We start from the raw sequence: 19,403 nt of genomic DNA, 5'->3' as shown, positions 1-19,403 counted from the left end.
ACCAAACCAAACAAAATTCCACCCTTATATACTACTGTATTGAGAGTAAAATTCCCAGCATAGCTTTGGGGGATATTTTCAGACCAAAGTAATTTATTGGTATAAAGAGATCTGTACAAGATGATAATCACATGTAATTCTCATATCCAAACTTGCAGATGCTATTTGGATTGATCCTTCTAGAGTTTATGTCTCATTCAGTTTATCACTTTAAAAGTGATCTAATTTTTTGTTTAAGCAGTAGGACTGAGATTACATTTGCATTTTGGCACTGTGCTGATGTTAGCAGGAAATGGATGTTAAAACTGCTGGTACTTGGCATGAGGCACCCAGCATTACTAGCAAATCATGGTGTTCTTTGTTTGTCAGTTATAACCTTAATTGAAGTATGACCCTTAACTACACCTAATGAAATTTGAATAGATAAAGTAGTCCTACACAGTGTAAAAGCTGTGGTTTCTTTATGAACAGCATTTGTGTTATGACTTGGGTTATTAACTAAAGTAACTTAAAAAAAAGCCATTGCATTTTATTTTTCAGACCTAGGTATTTTATACACATTCTCTTGAAAGAGTAACTTACAGTACTTGTTGCCAGTGATAAAATAGGAACTTTCATGAGAAACTCAAAATTTTAGATAGTTTCTTTCTGCTGTGATTTTTCCAGTTTTCTAATTCTTAGATTGTTTTGATGAGACTTTTGTAAATAATACTAAAATATGATTTAATAAATATAAAAGCATGAGCAAATATATGTTTTTAAATGTTGAGTTATACAATGTGTTAATGTTTGGAAAATATGCATAACTATGTAACTCAGTCATGGATATTTTTCTGAGGATCAATGCATGAATGAAAAATTCATTTAAAGTATGAGATGTTGATACACTTTAAAATAATGTGGAGTATAGATATAGCTTTCATATGCAGTTTCCTTTAGGAAACTATTTGTTTTGGTATACAAAATATATTCAGCTATCAGAGAAGCTGTTTTAATGCTTCTCCCTTTACTGTGTGGAGTTAGATTTTCTTGGTATCTTTGATCAAACAGAATAACACAGTGGATATCTAGAAATAAATATTAGAATGCAATTATTATTTAGCATGCCAGATATTAGACACACTTACAGAACTTAAAGTTTTAGTCTTATTACTTTTTTAGTACATTTGGAAATAATTTTCAGAAAATGCAGTTTGTTTGCATGGAATATTGCTTTTTTCTTGGTTTTTAAAGATTTAATTCAAACTTGAAAATTTTGTCATCTTTAATCTTTAGTGTGATCTTTAGAAATCTTTAGTAATCTTTAGTTATAATTTAACTTTAGCCTAAAGGCCTTTAGAGTCCTCAGTAGTTTCCAGGATGGCAAAGTAGTTCTGAGATCTGTATTTGTGTCTGTAAAGAATCAGGAACTAGTTAGTATCATCGTTAGTATAGTGGTAATTATATTAGTGTAAAAACCTTATTTTTATGTATTTTTGCATAATATTTAATATGTACAAGCTAGGCAGTGATTGATTGATGATTGTCCTTAGCCTCACAGAGATAATGCTACAGATAATACTATAATACATGCAAAGGAAGGAAGATATCCAACAAGGGCAGGTAACTTAGTCAAAGTAATCCGGAAAAAGAGTTTATTTCAGAGTAGTGCAGAACTTGGAGGCTGTGAGGTTAATGCTGGCACTACCGGAAAATGAAACAGGAATAACGGTGAGAGAGATTACAAACTATGCACTAGTAAGGTAGATGGAATGATAAAGTGGGATGAGTAGTCAAAGCCAGAGAAACAGAATACTTAAATTTCTTTTTCTTTAAAAAGACTTATGTGTATGAGTGTACTATGCACTTGCTTGGTGTCTACGGTGGGCAGAAGAGGGCATCACATTTCCCTGACACTGGAGTTATGATAGTTGTAAACTATCATGTGGGTGCAGGCAGCTGAACCTGGGTCGGCTGAAAGAGCAAAAAGTACTCTTAACTGAGTCATCTCTCCAGCCCTCAGGTTTCTTTTTTAAAATGCATTTATTTGTGTGTATGTGCGCATACCTGCAGACACACGTGTGCATGCACTTGCTGTGGTGCAAATGCGGCGGTCAAAGATGATATTGTGAAGTTGGTCTCTTCTTTTACCTTTACATAGGATCTGAAGATTGAGGTCAGGGAGACAGGCTTGTGTCACAAGTGCTTTACCTGTTGAGTCACCTTGCTGGCCGGAGAAGGCTTCAGTTCTAGAAAAGAGAATTGTATTACATTTGAAGCACATGAGAGCAGGAACTATATGTTTGCTGATCATCCTTGAATTTTTGTGTCACTTCAGGTAGATAGTTACAATAGATGCTGACATATTCCTTAAACCATTGAATGATTGATAGTGGGGAGGGAGGGGAAGAGTCCGAAAGCATTGTTAGTCCTTGGGGCATACTGTTAGTCATTAGGCAGAATCTCAGGGGAGAATAATGTATCAGGGGCTAAAGAAGGTTATTTCATGAAGGAAGGAATAATCTAGTTGGGAGTGTTGAATATTCATGGAAAAGTTTATTTGTGATTACTTCCTACCTTTCTAGATTTGAAAAATGTGCAGTGACTCCTACAAGTATCTTTAACCTTTTAGCATTTAACCAAGGCTGTGGCAGTCTAAATGTAGCACAGAGATTCATTTCATTTTGAGATTTAGTAGCGCCCTTTGATGCAAATCTGTTACATTTAAATTCTTACTTTTTTCTTTGTTACATATTTGAGTAGATGCAGAGTAATACAAATTATATTAAATTGTTGTAAGAATGATTTGTTATAGCCAGAAACAAAGTAGTTGCTTTTTACTTTTATATGTAATTGTATTGTCTTGTTTTCTTTTGACTCAATGAAATACCAAAGGTAGGAGCCTCATGGGTCAGGGCTGGGGACAGAGCCCAGTGTAGAACACCTGCTTGACTAGTGAGCACCTAGTCGGTGGGAGGAGGAGAGGAAGCTTAGTTAACGCAGGAAGTGGAAGATTGGACAGCTTCTTTCCTTCTCTCTCTCTCTCTCTCTCTCTCTCTCTCTCTTTCTCTCCTCTCTCTCTTTCTTTCTGTTGGTCTGTGGTGTGGTAACAACATAGAGAACTAACTTCTCAAGTCTAGCATCAGTCCCTTCTGACAGCAGTGCCCAAGTAACGTAATTGCTCTCATTGGCTCCGCCTTTCAAAGGCTGCTCTGCCTCCACATTCCCATGCATAGGAATACCTATCTGGCATAGGAATATTGGAGAGATGGACCACATCCAATCCATAGCGATAATAGCACCTTATGAATCAGAAAAAAAAATTAGAAGCAAGTTTCAATATAAATTGCTTCATGGGTAAATTGTGGCCTTTGCACATGTACTCTGGGTTTAATTAGAATCTATTTGTGTTTTAGAATTTTTCCAAGAATATTTTTGCAATTCTTCAATCTGTTAAAGCCAGAGAAGAAGGGCGTGCCCCTGAACAACGGCCTGCTCCAAATGCAGCTACTGTGGTAAGAATCATTTCTGCTTTATGTTGTTGTCTTAGGAAAGTGCTATATGTTTTGTATTTTATTGTTGTAATTTTTACATCTTATATTTTACATCAGGAGGGTGTAAAGTTTTATTTCTTCCACATACTTGAAGGATATAAAGACCCCTCCCCCCCAGTTTAAAAAGTTATTTTAGCAGTAATTTTGGATAATTCTTGAGCTATATCTGAGTGAGAAAAGGGGTAAACTAGGAAAAGCTTTCTAAGTAATTCTTTTAGTTTAACTAAATAAATAATAAATAGCTGGCTTATTTATTGCTTCAGAATTCTTAACTATTGTTAAAAATATAAATCATTGTTACTTCCAGCTTGGATCTCTTATTTGATATCTTTGCTGAACATTTCATCTTGTTATATTTGTTTTCCCTTGGTACCCACCATGTGGCTCCCTGATTGTACTTTAGCTATAGCTGTTCTGATGGCTGACTGCCTCACTGTGTGAGGTGTCACTTGGGGCCCTCCAGATCCTAAATTCATGTATGATATATAGTCTCCATGGAAATTCACCCTCTAGTTTGCTGTAAATCCTTCTGCCTGTTCTCAAGACTCAAGAAAGGCAGAAAGTACCATTCATACTGATTCACTTTTATGTAGAGTTTGGAAAGAAATTGAGAGTCCTTAACATAGCCTCAGAAGTTAATAGTAATTTTATTTATGCATGAAATCATTCATATTTAACGTTGCAAGATGCTGAATTATTGGTAATATTTAGACAGATATTTTTAGTTGGCTTACCACAATTTCATTTCCTCTTCCTTTCTTCCTTCCTCCCTTCCCTTCTCCTTCCCTCCTCCTTCCTTCCTTCCTTCCTTCCAGACAGGGTTTCTCTGTGTAGCCCTGGCTGTCTTGGAACTCACTCTGTTCAGATTATCATCGGAGAGAGAATATTATTTCACAAAGTCATTTAAGTAATTAGAATGCATACGTTTACCATATTCTTTTTGCAGTTTTGATACAAGTATTCTTGAAATTGTCTTTATTCTTGGTGTAGGGGTGGTCATTTTCTAGCAGCAAATAATACTGAATCCTAGTCATCAAATGCCAAGTAATCTACTTATCACACTGTTTTCTGTGCCATATTGGGAATAACACATATTTTATAATATATATTGTAACTGTCCATATCAGGTTTTAATTATGAGTGTTAAATAAGTATCACTTAAAAATATTAATTTGCAACTCTTTATTTCTTTCAAGGATCCCACATTACGTACAAAGCAGCCTATTCCAGCTGCCTACAACAGATATGACCAGGAAAGATTCAAAGGCAAAGAAGGTAAGTTACTTGTCTTGTTTCTTCTTCTAACTGTAGTCATGCCGAGCTTGAATGGTAGTATGATGTGATATTTAAGAATAAGGTTGTCAAGTAACTTCTATAGTTGAGATCTAGTTCAATCATCTGTTTTCTTTTTATTTTTTAAAAAGATTTATTTATTTATACATATGAGTGTTCTATTTGCACGTGTGTCTGCATGACAGAAGAGGGCATCGGATGTCATTATAGATGGTTGTGAGCCACCTTGTGGTTGCTGGGAATTGAACTCAGGACTTCTGGAAGAGCAGCCAGTGTTCTTACCTTCTGAGCCATCTCTCCAGCCCTAATCATCTGTTTTCTTAAAGGATTTTTTTGGTGTTGTTTAAACCCAGCCATATTTACTTATTTATGTGTTATCTATAGCTAAGTAAGTCCGCCTGCTCTGTTGAGTAATTTTGACAGAAGTCCTGTAGCTTGCAACATCTAAAAATAGTAGTTGAACTTTACAGAACTAAATTGGTTAATCTCTTGTTGGTAGCTTTGATTCTGGATCCAGATAACTTGTGTCATAGTTAATTTTTGTGTGGATTTTACTGTTACAGTTGAAGTACTGTAGTCTGTCTGTTACCTCATATCTCTAATTAAATATTAATAGTACTCATAACTTATTTTATAGAGTTACTTTGGGGATAAACCTGGTGCTAAAGATGAAGTTTCTAGAATAATGTTTGATAATGTATTAAACTACCCAGAAATGTTGGCTATTATTGATGTTAGTTCTGGATCTAAAGAATTTCGGGATGGAGAATATTGTACGTTAAATTGTTTCCTTAACTATAAATGTTTCCTAACTATAAAGGAAGCATAGACTTGAAGCAAGTGTGATTGACAGTCTAGCTAATGCAATCTAGCCTGATTGACAGTCTAGCTAATGCAGTTGTGAGCCATTTTATTATTAGCAAAATGTTAGTGAGTTAAGAATTTCTCCAGTTCTCTTAAGATCTTTATTCATCTGGACTGCCCTTATTAAGATTTGAGATAGAAACAACTGGAAGCTTACCACTTATTATTTCTTTCTGTGTAATCTGAAGTCTTGGGGCAACTTTTAAGAAAGGACGTGTGGCTTCGATGCAGTAAACTGTGTGTGCTGACTTAATCTACCGTATAAAGCACTTGGAGAGTAGGTGCCGTACATTCACTGTGACGTTTTCTTACGTAATGAATTACTGAGAGCTATTCACAGCAGATCCAGGTATACACATATATTCTTCATCTTGTTCTACAACACAGCTGCAAATTTTATAGTTGATAAAAAGGTTTATGGTCTGTAGTTTGAAAAGTATTTGCTATATGATTTTTCACAAAAAGATTAGAACATACTATATGAGGATTTTTTTTCATTTAAAAATATTTTACTGATAGTCACATAATAACCTAAATTAAACAGTACATGTTTTATTTTCAGTAACATGGCATGTTAATATCATTCTTTCACTGGTAAAACATTGTCAAAGTCCTAAATTGACTGCTGTTAGTTGATTGACCATAGCAAAAGCCAAAACTGGGATAGAAAATAAATTGTTGTGTATGTATAGAATTGAACACTTAAGTTTAAAAGAAACAAGAAGAGCATGTTGCATTTGTATTCTGAAACTCATCATTGTTTATAGCATTGTTTTCTACTAAATGTATAATAATCCATCCCTTAGATTAAATGTATAATAATCCATCCCTTAGATTAAATGTATAATAATCCATCCCTTAGATTAAACTTTGGAACCAAAGTTTTTGTAATTTAGGAACTTTTTTACATGCTTTAAATGGTATAATCATTTAGTAGTTGTAAAAATAATGGGGTTACAAGTATTTTTATTTAGTATGATTTAAATTTTATTTAAAATTTTTATTTTATTTCATTTTTATGTGTATGGCTGTGCATCACATATGTACACAGTGTTCTTGGAGCAGAAACAGGGCCTAGGATTTCCTGAAACTGAATTAGAGGCTGCTGTGGGCTGATTGTAGGTGGTGGGAATTTAACCTGGGTCTTTTACAAAGAGTAGCTACTACTCGTAACTGCTGAGTCTTCACTATAGCTCTTTAGTGTGATTTTTTTTTTTAAAAAAACAATATTTGAAAGATAATCTTAGCCAGATTTTATGCAGTAAGTGAATTTGTTGAATATGCTTTTGCAACTATGGTTTTTAATATTTGGAAACGTGATAAAACTGTGTATAGTATTTTCAAGGCATTTCAACAATATTTCACTGTAATGTAAATTATCCAGATTTTTAAATATAAATTTATTTTTTATAATTTATGATTGAAATTTTTATCTGTCATAAAATGCATAAATTATAGTAAACTTTTTTCTTTGTAGAAACGGAAGGCTTTAAGATTGATACTATGGGCACCTACCATGGCATGACACTGAAATCTGTAACGGTAAGTTACAGTGACGGCAGAGGTTATTTATTCCAGGTGTTTTATGTGAGTAGCAGATGGTAAATTTTTATTCTCTAGCATTTTCTGTTGAAACATTTATTTTTTTAAGGACTATTAGAGTGCTAGTAGATCTGTGTGATATTGTTTGTGTGCTTTGCTCTTTTTTTCTTTCTAATCTGAGTTTGAATTTATAAGTGTTTTGACTAATTTGCAACTATGCTGGTGCTGTGTCATTGGGACATTTAAAGCCATTGAGGAGCTGAAGATCATGCAGGTCTTGTTTTTTTTTTTTAAATCTAGTATCTATGTCACTCTTGCTCTGTTGTTTTCAGCTTAGACTTAGAACTCTTGGGCTTTAGGAATTTTCTTTTTTCAACTTCCTGATTAGCTTAGAATGTAGACTCTTTCCTTTTTTCTTTTTAGCTTTTCAGAAATAGATTGGCCAACTTTTAATTCTGTGTCGTAAATGATGGTATTTGATGTTATAGGTTAGGTACACTTTTAATTTTAGTTTGAATTTTTATATTTTGATGCATAGCCCTTATATTTGAAAATCTATACATATGTATAAGTGTCTATGTACTTTAGAAATAAGAATGTTACTTTTGTCTTTACTTGTGAATATTAGAGATTAATAAACTCATGTGACATGAAATCATAATAATATTTGTTGTGATTTCTTAGTTAAGATTTAATCGTTATACTTAGAATTTTCTATAAGAATCTACTGAAAAGTTTGAATTTTTTTAAACTTAATTATGGTACTCTATATCAAGTATTTCGCTAGCATGTGTTTTTTTAAGTTAACAGATTTGTTTTTGTATTGTATTGAAATTGTATGTAGGCTTACAGATTCATTCAGTCATTATGGAGTACTTGTGTGAGGTGTTTGACTCTGAATACTACAGGAGAGACTGCTTCAGAGAGCAGACAAAAAGGCCTCCTTCAGAGGTCAGGGTTGAGCCGGTACTGCCAGAAGAGCATTCCCTGAAGGAACAACAAGGTTAAAAACCAACTCAGTAGACAATAGTAAGGCCAGTGTTTCCAGTTTAATGAACAAGAGCAGAAGTGGTAAAAGGTCAAATAGTATCTTGTCTTAGGCCATTTGTTTGGTCATTTCTGATTTCAAAATGTGTTAATGCTGGTAAAGTTTAACTAAAATTATTTATGTATTTATTTGCTCATTTATTTATTTATATTTTTAAAAGAGAGGGTCCCAGTATATGGCTTTGACGGGCCTGGAACTCATTATGTAGAACAGGCTGGTTTTGAGCTCAAGAAATCCCAAGTGCTAGTATTAAAGGCACCTTCCTGGCTTGAATTAAATTCTTATGTGATTCAATTAGTTGGTGCTTTCCTGGAGATAGAATTTGTCAGTTACTGATTCTCAAAGTGAATTGCCAGGGAACTCTTAGGTAACCATTTAAGGTTAAATTTTTTTGTTAATGTTTTCTTACTTTTGGCTTTCAGTGCCATAGGTATGAGCCCCTAAACTTAAAGGGTGAATTTAAGTAAATTTATGCTGTATGAGATTATAGGATTATTACCCATATATAAAAAAAGAATAGTCATTAAAAGAGATTGCTTAAGAATTTAACAAAGACTGAAAGTGGTCAAATGGTTAGTTTTATTATTTTAGTAACTGCTTTGAATTTGCTGCTTTTATGTGCCAATTTATTGTTTACTAGAAAGAGAATATATAGACAAGTAATGTTTAGGTAAATGCTTATTTTTAGTTACTCCTCAAACTTATTTTTCCAATTTTATTTTTTTCTTTTTTTCTGTTTTGAAATTATCATTTATGAGCTGCAACAACTTATCTTATTCTTTTGCTCAGAAAATGTCTCTTGTGCTATTAAGCCAGAAATGTATATTAAATGTAAAATGTTTTATTGCCCACTTGTGACTTTCTTTCTCTTATATGTATGATTCATATTTGTTAATGTTATTCTTAAAAGGTTTGATGTGCTTAGTTTGTGTAATTCCTGAAATTAGGATTAACCTACATTAGGGTTAATCTTTGTAACGTTTAATTTCAGTATCAGCATTCTCTTGACACACAACTAAATCAGCACATTAATAATTTTTATGAAGTATCTTTTTTCTGTATGTGTTAGACAAGGCTTGTGTTTTTGTAGTCATATTTCATAACTCTAAGTTACTAAAATCTTTTATATGAATCAAAGTCCAGGCAAGTGTTTTGATAATAAACCTCTAGAGAGGTTCAGTGGTTTAAGAACATATGCTGCCTTTCCTGAGGACCCCAGTTTGGTTCCTAGCACCTAGGTTGGGTAACTCAAAACAGCTTACACCTACAGCTTCAGGAGATCCGAGGCCTCTGAAATTACCTGCACTTGTGCACATGCATGTATACCTTTAAGGTACAAATTTGTGTGTTAAATTCTTGTTAACTTTTTCTTTTCCTGAGGTGGGGAATGTCACTTTAAATAAAGATTGTATTTTGGTTTTTTTAAGACAGGGTTTCACTCTGTAGCCTTGGTTGACTAAAATTTACTGAATGGACCAGGATATCCTTAAGATCCTAAATTATTCACCTGCTTCCACCTCCTGATTGAGATTAAAGGCACAGGGCCACCATTTCCTAAAGGGAACTACTCCCTTGGTTAGATTACACTAGTCTTGTATTTCTCAGTCAGGGAGATCTCCTTCTGTCTTGAGCTCCCACATAGCTGGAGTTGAGGTACTTGTTCCTTCGCCTAGATTCTGGGTAACCTCTGACTTAGATGAAAGCGGCCTAAGGTACACAGCTGTTTTCAGAGCTTTTCTTAGATGGGACTTTCCCCCAAATAAATTCCTGGGATTCTTTAAGGTTTTAAGGAAATATAATGTACTGAGGAAAAGTCTTCTTATAGTTCATAAACTAGTGTTTTGCTTTAATGATAGAATCTATGAAGTTTATAAGAAACATTTTTAGTTATTTTGTTTCATATAGTATATGTAATTTGTGAGTGAACCCTCATAGATTAAAAAATGTCATTTAAGTGTGTAGCACTCTATATCTATATTCCTTATGCTTGGAAAGAAGAAGCAGGAGGATCGTTGTAAACGTGAGATCAGCCTGGCCTATCTAGTGGTCTCCAGGCCAGCTGGAGCCATGGAGTGAAACTCTGCCCCAATACTCCTACCACCCCAACAAGGAAAAAAAATGTTACTTGCTAATGCTTTTTATTATACAGTAAAGATATGGTAAAGATCTTTCTTTCTTTCTTTCTTTCTTTCTTTCTTTCTTTCTTTCTTTCTTTCTTTCTTTCTTTCTTTCTTCTTTTTAAGTAAGATATATACTTAATTCATTCTTGTTCATAGGAATTTGGTAATTTCATTATGAATCACTGTGGTTAAGTCTATTAAAAATCATATAGAAGTTTTAGAAACTTTAGCAACTATTTGTTTCTGTTTTATTTGTTTGTTTTCAGACAGGATCTCTCTACATAGCCTTGGTTGCCCTGGAACTTGATAATGTAGATCGGGTTGTCTTCCAACTCACAGAAACCCTGCCTCTGCCTCCCTAGTGCTAGGATTAAAGGTGTGTATCACCATGCCCAGCAGGTACTGTCTTCATATTTGAGGAAGCATTTTGCACCATAAAATTGTACAAATTTGAAAATTTTTCTTTAATATATTCATTTGGATTAACTCCTACAGGCATAGTAAGTAGTTTTTAAAATAAATATTTTGTGTTGAACCATTTTTCAGATAGTAAATATAAAATGGAGATAAAATAAAACCATTAGTTGTATTTTTTAGGGTAATATAAAATCTCAGTATTTCATCCAGGTTATAATTCTTATTTTTAATATTTATTTTATGTTCATTGGTATTTTGCCTGCATGTATGTCTGTGTGATGGTGTCAGATCTTGGAATTATACACAGTTGTGAGCTGCCATGTGGGTAACAGGGAATTGAACCCGGGTCTTCAGGAAGAGCAGTCAGTGCTCTTAACCTCTGAGCCATCTCTCAAGCTCCCAGGTTTTAATTCTTAAAATCAGATATACATATATAACTTTTTGTGCTTTTATAAAATCCCCTGCATTTGTCCTATTTTTACTTTTTTTTTTTTTTTTTTTTTTTTTGGCTTACAGTCTTCCGGTAGTGCTATAGTAGGAGTAATGTTCGGAATATGAGTCTAGAGCTCAGACAAGCCAAGGTAGAGAAGTTGCTCAAAGATTTCTTTCTTTTGGGCTGTTTGACTTAGGCAGTCAGGCTAGGCTGACTTCCTTCCTTCCTTCCTTCCTTCCTTCCTTCCTTCCTTCCTTCCTTCCCTTCCCCTCTCTTCCTTTCTTCTTTCCCTTCCCCTTCCCCTTCTTCTCCTTCCACAAATAACCTTTTAGATACTTCCTATATGTCATGTACTCTGGTGGATACTGAGACAAAAGAGATGGACATGATCTTTTGGAGAAGAATTAGTGGGTGACTTGAATTTTAATGGCACACTGAGGATGTAATACTTTGAAGATGGATCTGATATTTGAATAGGTGTGAGGAAATCAAGAAAACACAAATTGGGAATAGTAAACAAAAATCAAGATTAAAAGCTCTGTGATGAAAAGAAGAACATAGAAAACAGAAAGACTTAGCTGAGTATAGTTGTGCAAGCCTTTAATCCAACATTCCAGAAGCAGGCAGGATTGATGTGAGTTCAGTGTCAGCTTGTTTTATAAAGTGAGTCCAGGTCAGCCAAAGCTACACAGAGAAACCCTGTCTCAACAAACAAAAAACAAACAAACAATAAATAAACGAATAAACAAATAAGTTAAAAAAACAAAGAAAGAAAACAGAATGATGTAAAAGATATAACTGTTTAGTGATTATGTCCATAGCAGAGTTCAGTGTGGCCTGATGTTCTCAAAGCTAGTGCATTGTTGGACATCTTGTTGGGTATATGTCTAGCATTATTTTTTTATGGCTTTAAAGTTTGCCCCAAATATGTATTATTAGGAGTCTGTTGTAACTTCAACTTCTCATTTTATTGTATTTTATTTTTAAAGATTTATTTACTATGTATAGTGTTCTGTCTGCATGAATGCCTGCAGGCCAACAGAGGGCATCAGATCTCATTATCTGGTAGTTGTGAGCCACCATGTGGTTGCTGGGAATTCAACTTAAAAGAGTGTCAAAAGCAACCTATGTAAAGTTTCTTTTATGGTATTAACTATACAATTTCACGAGGGAATGGCGTGGGCTATAGCTATGCTTCTTTTAGATTGCCAGAGGAGTCACTCATCTGTCTTTATCTAACACTCTATATGTCACCATCATAGCCCTTGATCTGAATGAAGTGGGTGCCAGCCTGCTAGGAAGTACTTGGCAGCACTAAAAATATTGGGCTTTGCAGTCAGTCCTAGCTTTGAGCCACTAAATTCTGTTTTTATTTGGTAATAAAGATAATAGAATTTACATCATAGTTCTGTTAAGGATTTAAGAAACTGTTGAGTCCTATTTGTGCTTAGGAGCAAATGTTTAGCACAGAGAGGAATCAACAAGGGATAACTTATTGACTAGACTTGTGAGATTATATATCTATTCCCAGTTTGACTTACATACAATGTTTGCTATAGTTTTGTTGATATACTTACTACTGTTCAGTGATACAGATCTCATTCAGTGTTACCAAGAGTAGTTTTAAGTATTAAGAGAATCATTTTTTTCCCCCCAAATACATGAGGTATTTTTGTTGTAGCTGTGGGTGCTTATGCTGTGGAAGAAATTTTTAGCTTTTGAGAGAAGGTAGTTGCAAAGAAGTTTTCATATAAATTGATAAGTTAGGGTACCTTTTACTAGTCACTTACTAGGACCTAAATATATAGGAAGAAATGTTACTTAAATTATTGGTTTTCTTCTTTTGAAAAAAATATAGTATTTAAGAGTTTAATATGTTGTGGAAATAGTACTTCTACAAAAAAGATTTTATGTACTATATTTTTAGACTAGTTTGTTATATTGCATGTGAATATTACACTTGAAAGAACTTTTACAATTCGGTTATATATTTCAATGGTTGTGAACCACCATGTGGGTGCTAGGAAACAAGCCCAGCTCCTCAGTAACAGCAGTACATGTTCTTAACTGCTGAATAGTTCCTCCAACCCGCAGTATATATCTCTTGAGCCTTTGATAATAATTTTTGTAAGTTTCTTGCCTATTACATGAATATTAACAGTAACATACTAATATTTAACATTAAATATTAACATACTAGTTTTTATACATGAATTTTAAAATTAGACTTGCATTTTTAACAATTCTAAACATGCCTGTCCATAGCAATTTTTCCTCAATTTTTCTAGCAGCAATAACTTTGTGGATTTTTCTCCCTCCCTCCCTTAAATTTGGTTATATCTTGGTAAGAAGAACTTTCTATTATGATACGCTGGCCTGTTTGTTGCGGCATAGTAAGCATTAGTTTTTTATTTTGTTTTTGTTTTTTTTTTAATGTGAAAAGGGATGTGACTTCCTTAGGTTTTTGTTTTGAGGTTCAAATGTATACATGAATACCTTGAATCGTATTGTCCTCAGGGCGGTTTGATTGTAGGACAGAGTTTAATTTTACTTATTGCAGAATTTGTTTTATCATGCATGCATAATACTGTAAATTCTGTTCTATTGGTAAAGCTTGCTCTTTCTCTATTTAGCTGGTATTTACAGTGAACACATACTTGGTGAATGGGTATTAATCTCATGAATAACTTCTTTAGGTTAGAGGGTTTAAGGATAGATGTATATTTGTATATTTTTTTTAACATGATTACCATTTATGTTGTAATGTACTTAAAGGAAATGAACTAGAGTAGAGAATAGTAACAGGTATCAGGGAATTTCAAAGTATATAAAAGTTTTATAATTCTTTTAGTTTATCTTACTAGGTTTTTACTAAAAATTCATTTGTTTCTTTTGGTGATAAGATTATATAATCAAATTCAGTAGTCAATATTTCTTTCCTCAAAACCACCTCTAAATTTTAGAGATGTCACTAATGTGTATAGCATGTCTTTTAAATGTAATCTAGGGGAGAGAGAGAGGTGTTTCAACAGTTATTTGATGCTCTTACAAATGCACATCTCTGAGCATTCACATGATGGCTTGCAACCATCTACAACTCTAATTCCAGGTTATCCAGTGCCTGCTTTTGGCCTCTGAAGCCTCCACGCATGTTTGTGGCCCACATAAACATGCAAGCAAACATTTGTACGTGCTGCAACTACATATGATTCCAAGAACCGCACACAGTAGTCTTTAGTTTTCTTTTAATTTAACATTGTCTTTTACAGATATTTCTCATTGTTGAATTCTTATTCACCAGCCTACATATTGGCCACTATTTTATTTTAAATAACATAAAATCTCCTTTACTATTTAGAAGAATAGCTATTAATGTTTAGTATTTCCTTTATTTCATAAGATCTGAACAGTTCACGTGACAAAATTTAGTCTATTTAATAACATGTTATATAAGGGTGTTAGATAGTTTTTGATACTTTGATGACTGTGGGCTAAGCTTTAGATGCTGCATTAGTTTCCTAGTGTTTGTAAATTAATTTGAATCATCAATGAATTTTTCAGTCTGTTGTTTAATTTTTGCATTCAAATTAATATTTTGTCTTAGAATTCACTGGATTATCTGCTTAATTCATCTCTTCCCTCTCCCCTTCCCCATCCTGCTCAACCTCATTTGATCTTTAATTCTAAGTTTTGGTTTCTTTTCCAGGTCTTTTTCTTGATGGATGTTTCTTTTAGTGTTGTTCTTCTTGTCTTTCCTGCTTCTCATGTTCCTCTGTGAGTGACTGCTCTCGTGTTTATTTTAAGTATCTGGTTTAAAATTCTTAACTGCATCTGTTCTGGACAGATCTTACAATTAGAGGCTAAGTTCTTAGAATTTTGGAATACTGCTTTTTCTGTGTGTGTGAACAAGTTGAAGACATTTATTTCAAATGCTTGGAAATGGAAACTTTTAAAGATCCTACTTTTGCTTTCAATGGAGAAAGTATTGTCACAGAACTGGATTCTTTTTACAGTTGTGCTTGTATTGTAGTGACACTGAGATCACTTGTTCTTTGCATTTAGATTTTTCCAGTGGTATATGAGGTGAAACAAAGACAGAGTTTGAAATAGGACATTTTAGCTTCTTATAGATCACGATGAATTAATCACATCTTTTGTTATCCACAAATAGTAAATTCTGGAGATTATTGATTCTGTAATCTTTTATTTTCCTAGATTTGGTATTTTTAAATAAATGGTTCTTTTCTCTTGCTTTTGTTTTAGTTATTATGGTCTTATGTTTGTTGTTGTAAGTATTCTGGAATTAATTTCTTGATATATTTTATTAATTAAATCTTAGAACTAAAGTTAAGCAGCTCTTTGATCTTAGTAGTCAGTGATTTTATCTTCTGTTATTGTTATTAAACAAAACCTCTCCAATTCAGCTCTTGATGTGATCTTATGATTTCAACAATACATCCTATAAAGCTATACAAAATATTATATAGTGTCCTTAAGGGTTAGATGGAGTAGCACAGTGACCCATCATTCTGATATTAAATCTGTGGTTGCATTGTAATGTATCTTAAATTGTGACGTTTTTCATGTAATGAAAAAGCGACTGTAGCATTAACAGGACTAGAAACTTTAAGAACTTAACTTTGGGCTGAGTGTGGTGGTATCTGCTTCTAATCTTAACACACAGGAAACTGAGGCAGGAGGGTCATGGGTTTGACATAATGACACCTTATTTATGTCTTTTAAAAGTAAAAGGGAAATTATAACTATAAAATGAAGATCGAATGGGCAGTAAAGTGCTTTCCCAGCATATGTGAGGCCCTGGGTTCAAACCCCAGCACCACTTAGACAAAACTACCTCAGAAAGCTTAACTAAAAACACTTTTTCTCTTAGCTGCATTACACTGTAAAAGCTGCTCTTCAAATAGTTCATGTCAAAATTGGAGACACCTATGATACATAAAATTATTCAGTTTTTAAGTTACTAGAGTATTTTATGGTACCATTTCCTTTGTTCCTCAGCCTTTGCCATTCTTACTTTTCCTTGTTGTTATGTCTAATCTCTCTCTTTATCCACACACACTCATACACATACATACACACACACACACACACACACACACACACACTTTGTTACTTTAGATACATAGATAATTAATAACTTAAGCACTAATACCTTATTGTACTCTGTTTGATTTGTTCAAGAAGGGTTCCTAAAGAGGTATACTTTATAAAATTTATAATATAGATTTCCCAATGTAGATAGACTTACTACAAGAGAGGCTAGACATTGTAGAATGTCTTTGCTGTCCCCATCTTCCCCATTCCCCACCCCCAACACACAGGATTTCTCTGTGTAGCCTTGGCTGTCCTGGGCTCACTTTGTAGATCAGGCTGGCCTCAAATTGAGAGATCTGCCTGACTGCTGGGATTAAAGGTGTGTCTCTCTTCCACTCCCTGAATGTCTTTTCTTTAACTTTAGGCTTTGTGTTAATCACATTAAATTGTGTTAATTTCTAGAACAGAGGGAGGCAGTGATTTCTTACTGGATTTCATATTTTCATTCTTTATACATCCTGGCTTGATAATGAGTTAGATTAAATATTGCCTTCTTCCTTAACTCAATTTCAGTGTTACAAAGTACTGCAGATTTTTTTGTTTGTTTGTTTTTGCATCATGATATAAAAAATTTATAATGTACTCAGAGTGAATACAAAAGCCAAAAAGAAATAATAAGCTGAATACTGCTACAAGTACCACTGTTGAAAACCATGAGTAAGCTGGGTGTAGTAGCGCACGCCCTTGATCTCGGCACTCTGGGAGGCAGAGGCAAGTGGATATCTGTGAGTTTGAGGTCAGCCTTTTTACAAAGTGAGTCCTGGACAGCCAAAGCTACACAGAGAAACCCTGTCTCGAAACAACAACAAAAACAAATAAAAAGAAAAGTATAAGTAAGGGCATATGTATGTTGTGTTGATATCTGCTACTCTACATGGCTTTATAATAGCAGCATTAAAGTATTTCAACTTGAAATATTTATTTGAAAGATTTCTTTCTAAGAATAATTGGATTGGATAGAAAGCTTTGTTCGCATTTTACTCATTTGATGCTATTTCACAAATAAAATTTAATGAATATAGTTTTAGTAATAAAAGTGTCTTCTCTCCTCCTTTCTTTCCCACATACATAAAAATGTTGATATAAATGTGCTAGATGTTGCTTCATACTTAAACTAAATATGTATGTTTGCTCTACAAGAAGTAAGTACTGTAATAGGCACCAAGAAGCTGGCATTGCTAGAGAGCTTTGACTTCTTCCTTGGTGCAACTTGGTAACTAAAACAAAATGAAATCTTAAAATTTCTGTCTCCATTTTTAATTTGTTTCCTTTACTTCTTGCTGCCTGTTTACTGGGCAAGTAGGCACATTAATCATTCAAGAAATGTCTATTTATAAGCAAGTGATACCTGAGGCACAAGGATGAATCATTTCATAAACCTTCAGTCACCTTGAACAACAAGGTAGAAAGGCAAGACAGACTATTCTCAACATGAGAACAGGTATCAGTGATGAAAAGACTGTACCCAGGAAAATACTATCTTCTAGGAACCATACTACTCTCCTTGGGTATGACAGTGACTACTAAGAGATTAACATTTTCTTGTGAGGTAGGAATCGATATAGCTCTTAGTGGGTCCACACCTCAATGTGACTGCGTGATTGTGTGTATGTGCATATATAAAATTAGGGAGGCTCAATAATTTTTTATATTAAATATATGGCTACATAAGCACCCTGAGACCAAAATTTGGAGTTGGAGCTCTTTCTCTGTGAATATTCTCAGTATTCGTTAAGTTTATTGGAACAGAGATCCAGGTATGGTTTGTTGTAGCTTCTTTAGCTGGAACTTCTGTTCTAAAATGGTCACACTACTGTTTGTATTGGCCTCTTGTTTATATTATATTGGTTCTTGTCCACAGAAATATGCAAGTCATCTTTTGCATAGTGTAAATTTTACACACAGGCTTTGTGTCTCTGTAACTATAGTTTATTTCACTAAGAAACAATTGTGAAGTCTGTAGGAAAAGGTAATTTACTAAACCATTTATTGTCTGAGCTGCTGTTTTAGAAGTGTTATTGTCATGGACTTATAGTGAGATATGTACTAGATAGGTAAGTTGAGAAGAGTGGATCGTTTTAATTAGTGATTCAAGTTGTTGGCATATGACCATAACAACAGAAGGTATTAGTAACAGTAATTTTTGGTATTTCCTTGTGGTCAGTAGCTATGCACTGAGAGTGCTGAAAGAGCACTCATGGTTAAAAGTGTGCTAGGTATGTTTTTATGGATTTGTTAGCCACGTTTTGTTTGATGACTTGCTTCCAGATTAGTATTCAATGTTTTAATTTCAAAATTTTTATTAAAAATACTGAGAATTAAGAATAATTGAAAATTTAAAACCCTTTAATACAGTTTGAATAAAGTTCTTTAGCAGACATGTAATTTATGAATATTTTCTTCCAGTCTACAGTAGTGAACTTGGATCCTGTCAATAGAGTTTTCTAAGGAGCAGGCAATTTAATTTGTTTGAAGTATAACTTGATAATTTTTGTTTTGTATGATATGCTTTTGATCTTGTATTTAAGTATATTTTTCCCAGCTTACTATATAATCTTTTTCTTCTGTGTTTTTTATCCTAAAGGTTGTATGTAAGTATAGTTTTCACACATATATGATCCATTTGTTGTTAATTTTTGTTTATGGGATTTGGTATGAAGTAAAGTTTACTTTCATTACTGTGGAAAAAAAAGTGGCACATGACTTCGGTACTCAAGAGGCAGCCTGAGCTGCATGACAATTTTGACGATGAGAGGCTAGAAACAGGGTTTAGATATATGCTAAGTGCTCATATAGTTATAGACATTTGTATAGACACCCAACTAAGATTTTACTTTTAACTTCAAGAAATTTATTTTTGCAGAAACTAAGTTTACTGCTCCCCCCCCCCTTTCCTTTTAAGTGTATGGTAATTGTTACTGTTAAGTGTATGTAATCTGCTCTGTTACATGAGTCTTTTAGTTCCCTCCCTCCCTCCCTCCCTCCCTCCCTCCCTCCCTCCCTCCCTTCCTTCCTTCCTTCTCTCTCTCTCTCTTTCT

The 19,403-nt window shown here is 33.8% G+C and overlaps 1 protein-coding gene across 3 annotated transcripts in view; it reads left to right on the top strand.

Moving 5' to 3' along the window:
* Positions 1-19,403, top strand: part of Cdc73 (cell division cycle 73) — a 133,725-nt gene that overhangs the window by 28,487 nt on the left and 85,835 nt on the right. For all 3 annotated transcript variants that reach the window (XM_060364413.1, XM_060364411.1, XM_060364412.1), the window contains exons 8-10: positions 3,396-3,494; positions 4,730-4,808; positions 7,168-7,232. In XM_060364413.1, the coding sequence (XP_060220396.1) occupies positions 3,396-3,494; positions 4,730-4,808; positions 7,168-7,232 (243 nt within the window). The remainder of the gene's footprint in view (positions 1-3,395; positions 3,495-4,729; positions 4,809-7,167; positions 7,233-19,403) is intronic.

Source organism: Meriones unguiculatus, chromosome 11 (assembly GCF_030254825.1).
Source record: "Meriones unguiculatus strain TT.TT164.6M chromosome 11, Bangor_MerUng_6.1, whole genome shotgun sequence".
Lineage (NCBI taxonomy): Eukaryota > Metazoa > Chordata > Mammalia > Rodentia > Muridae > Meriones > Meriones unguiculatus.
This window is presented reverse-complemented; position numbering and strand designations above follow the sequence as displayed.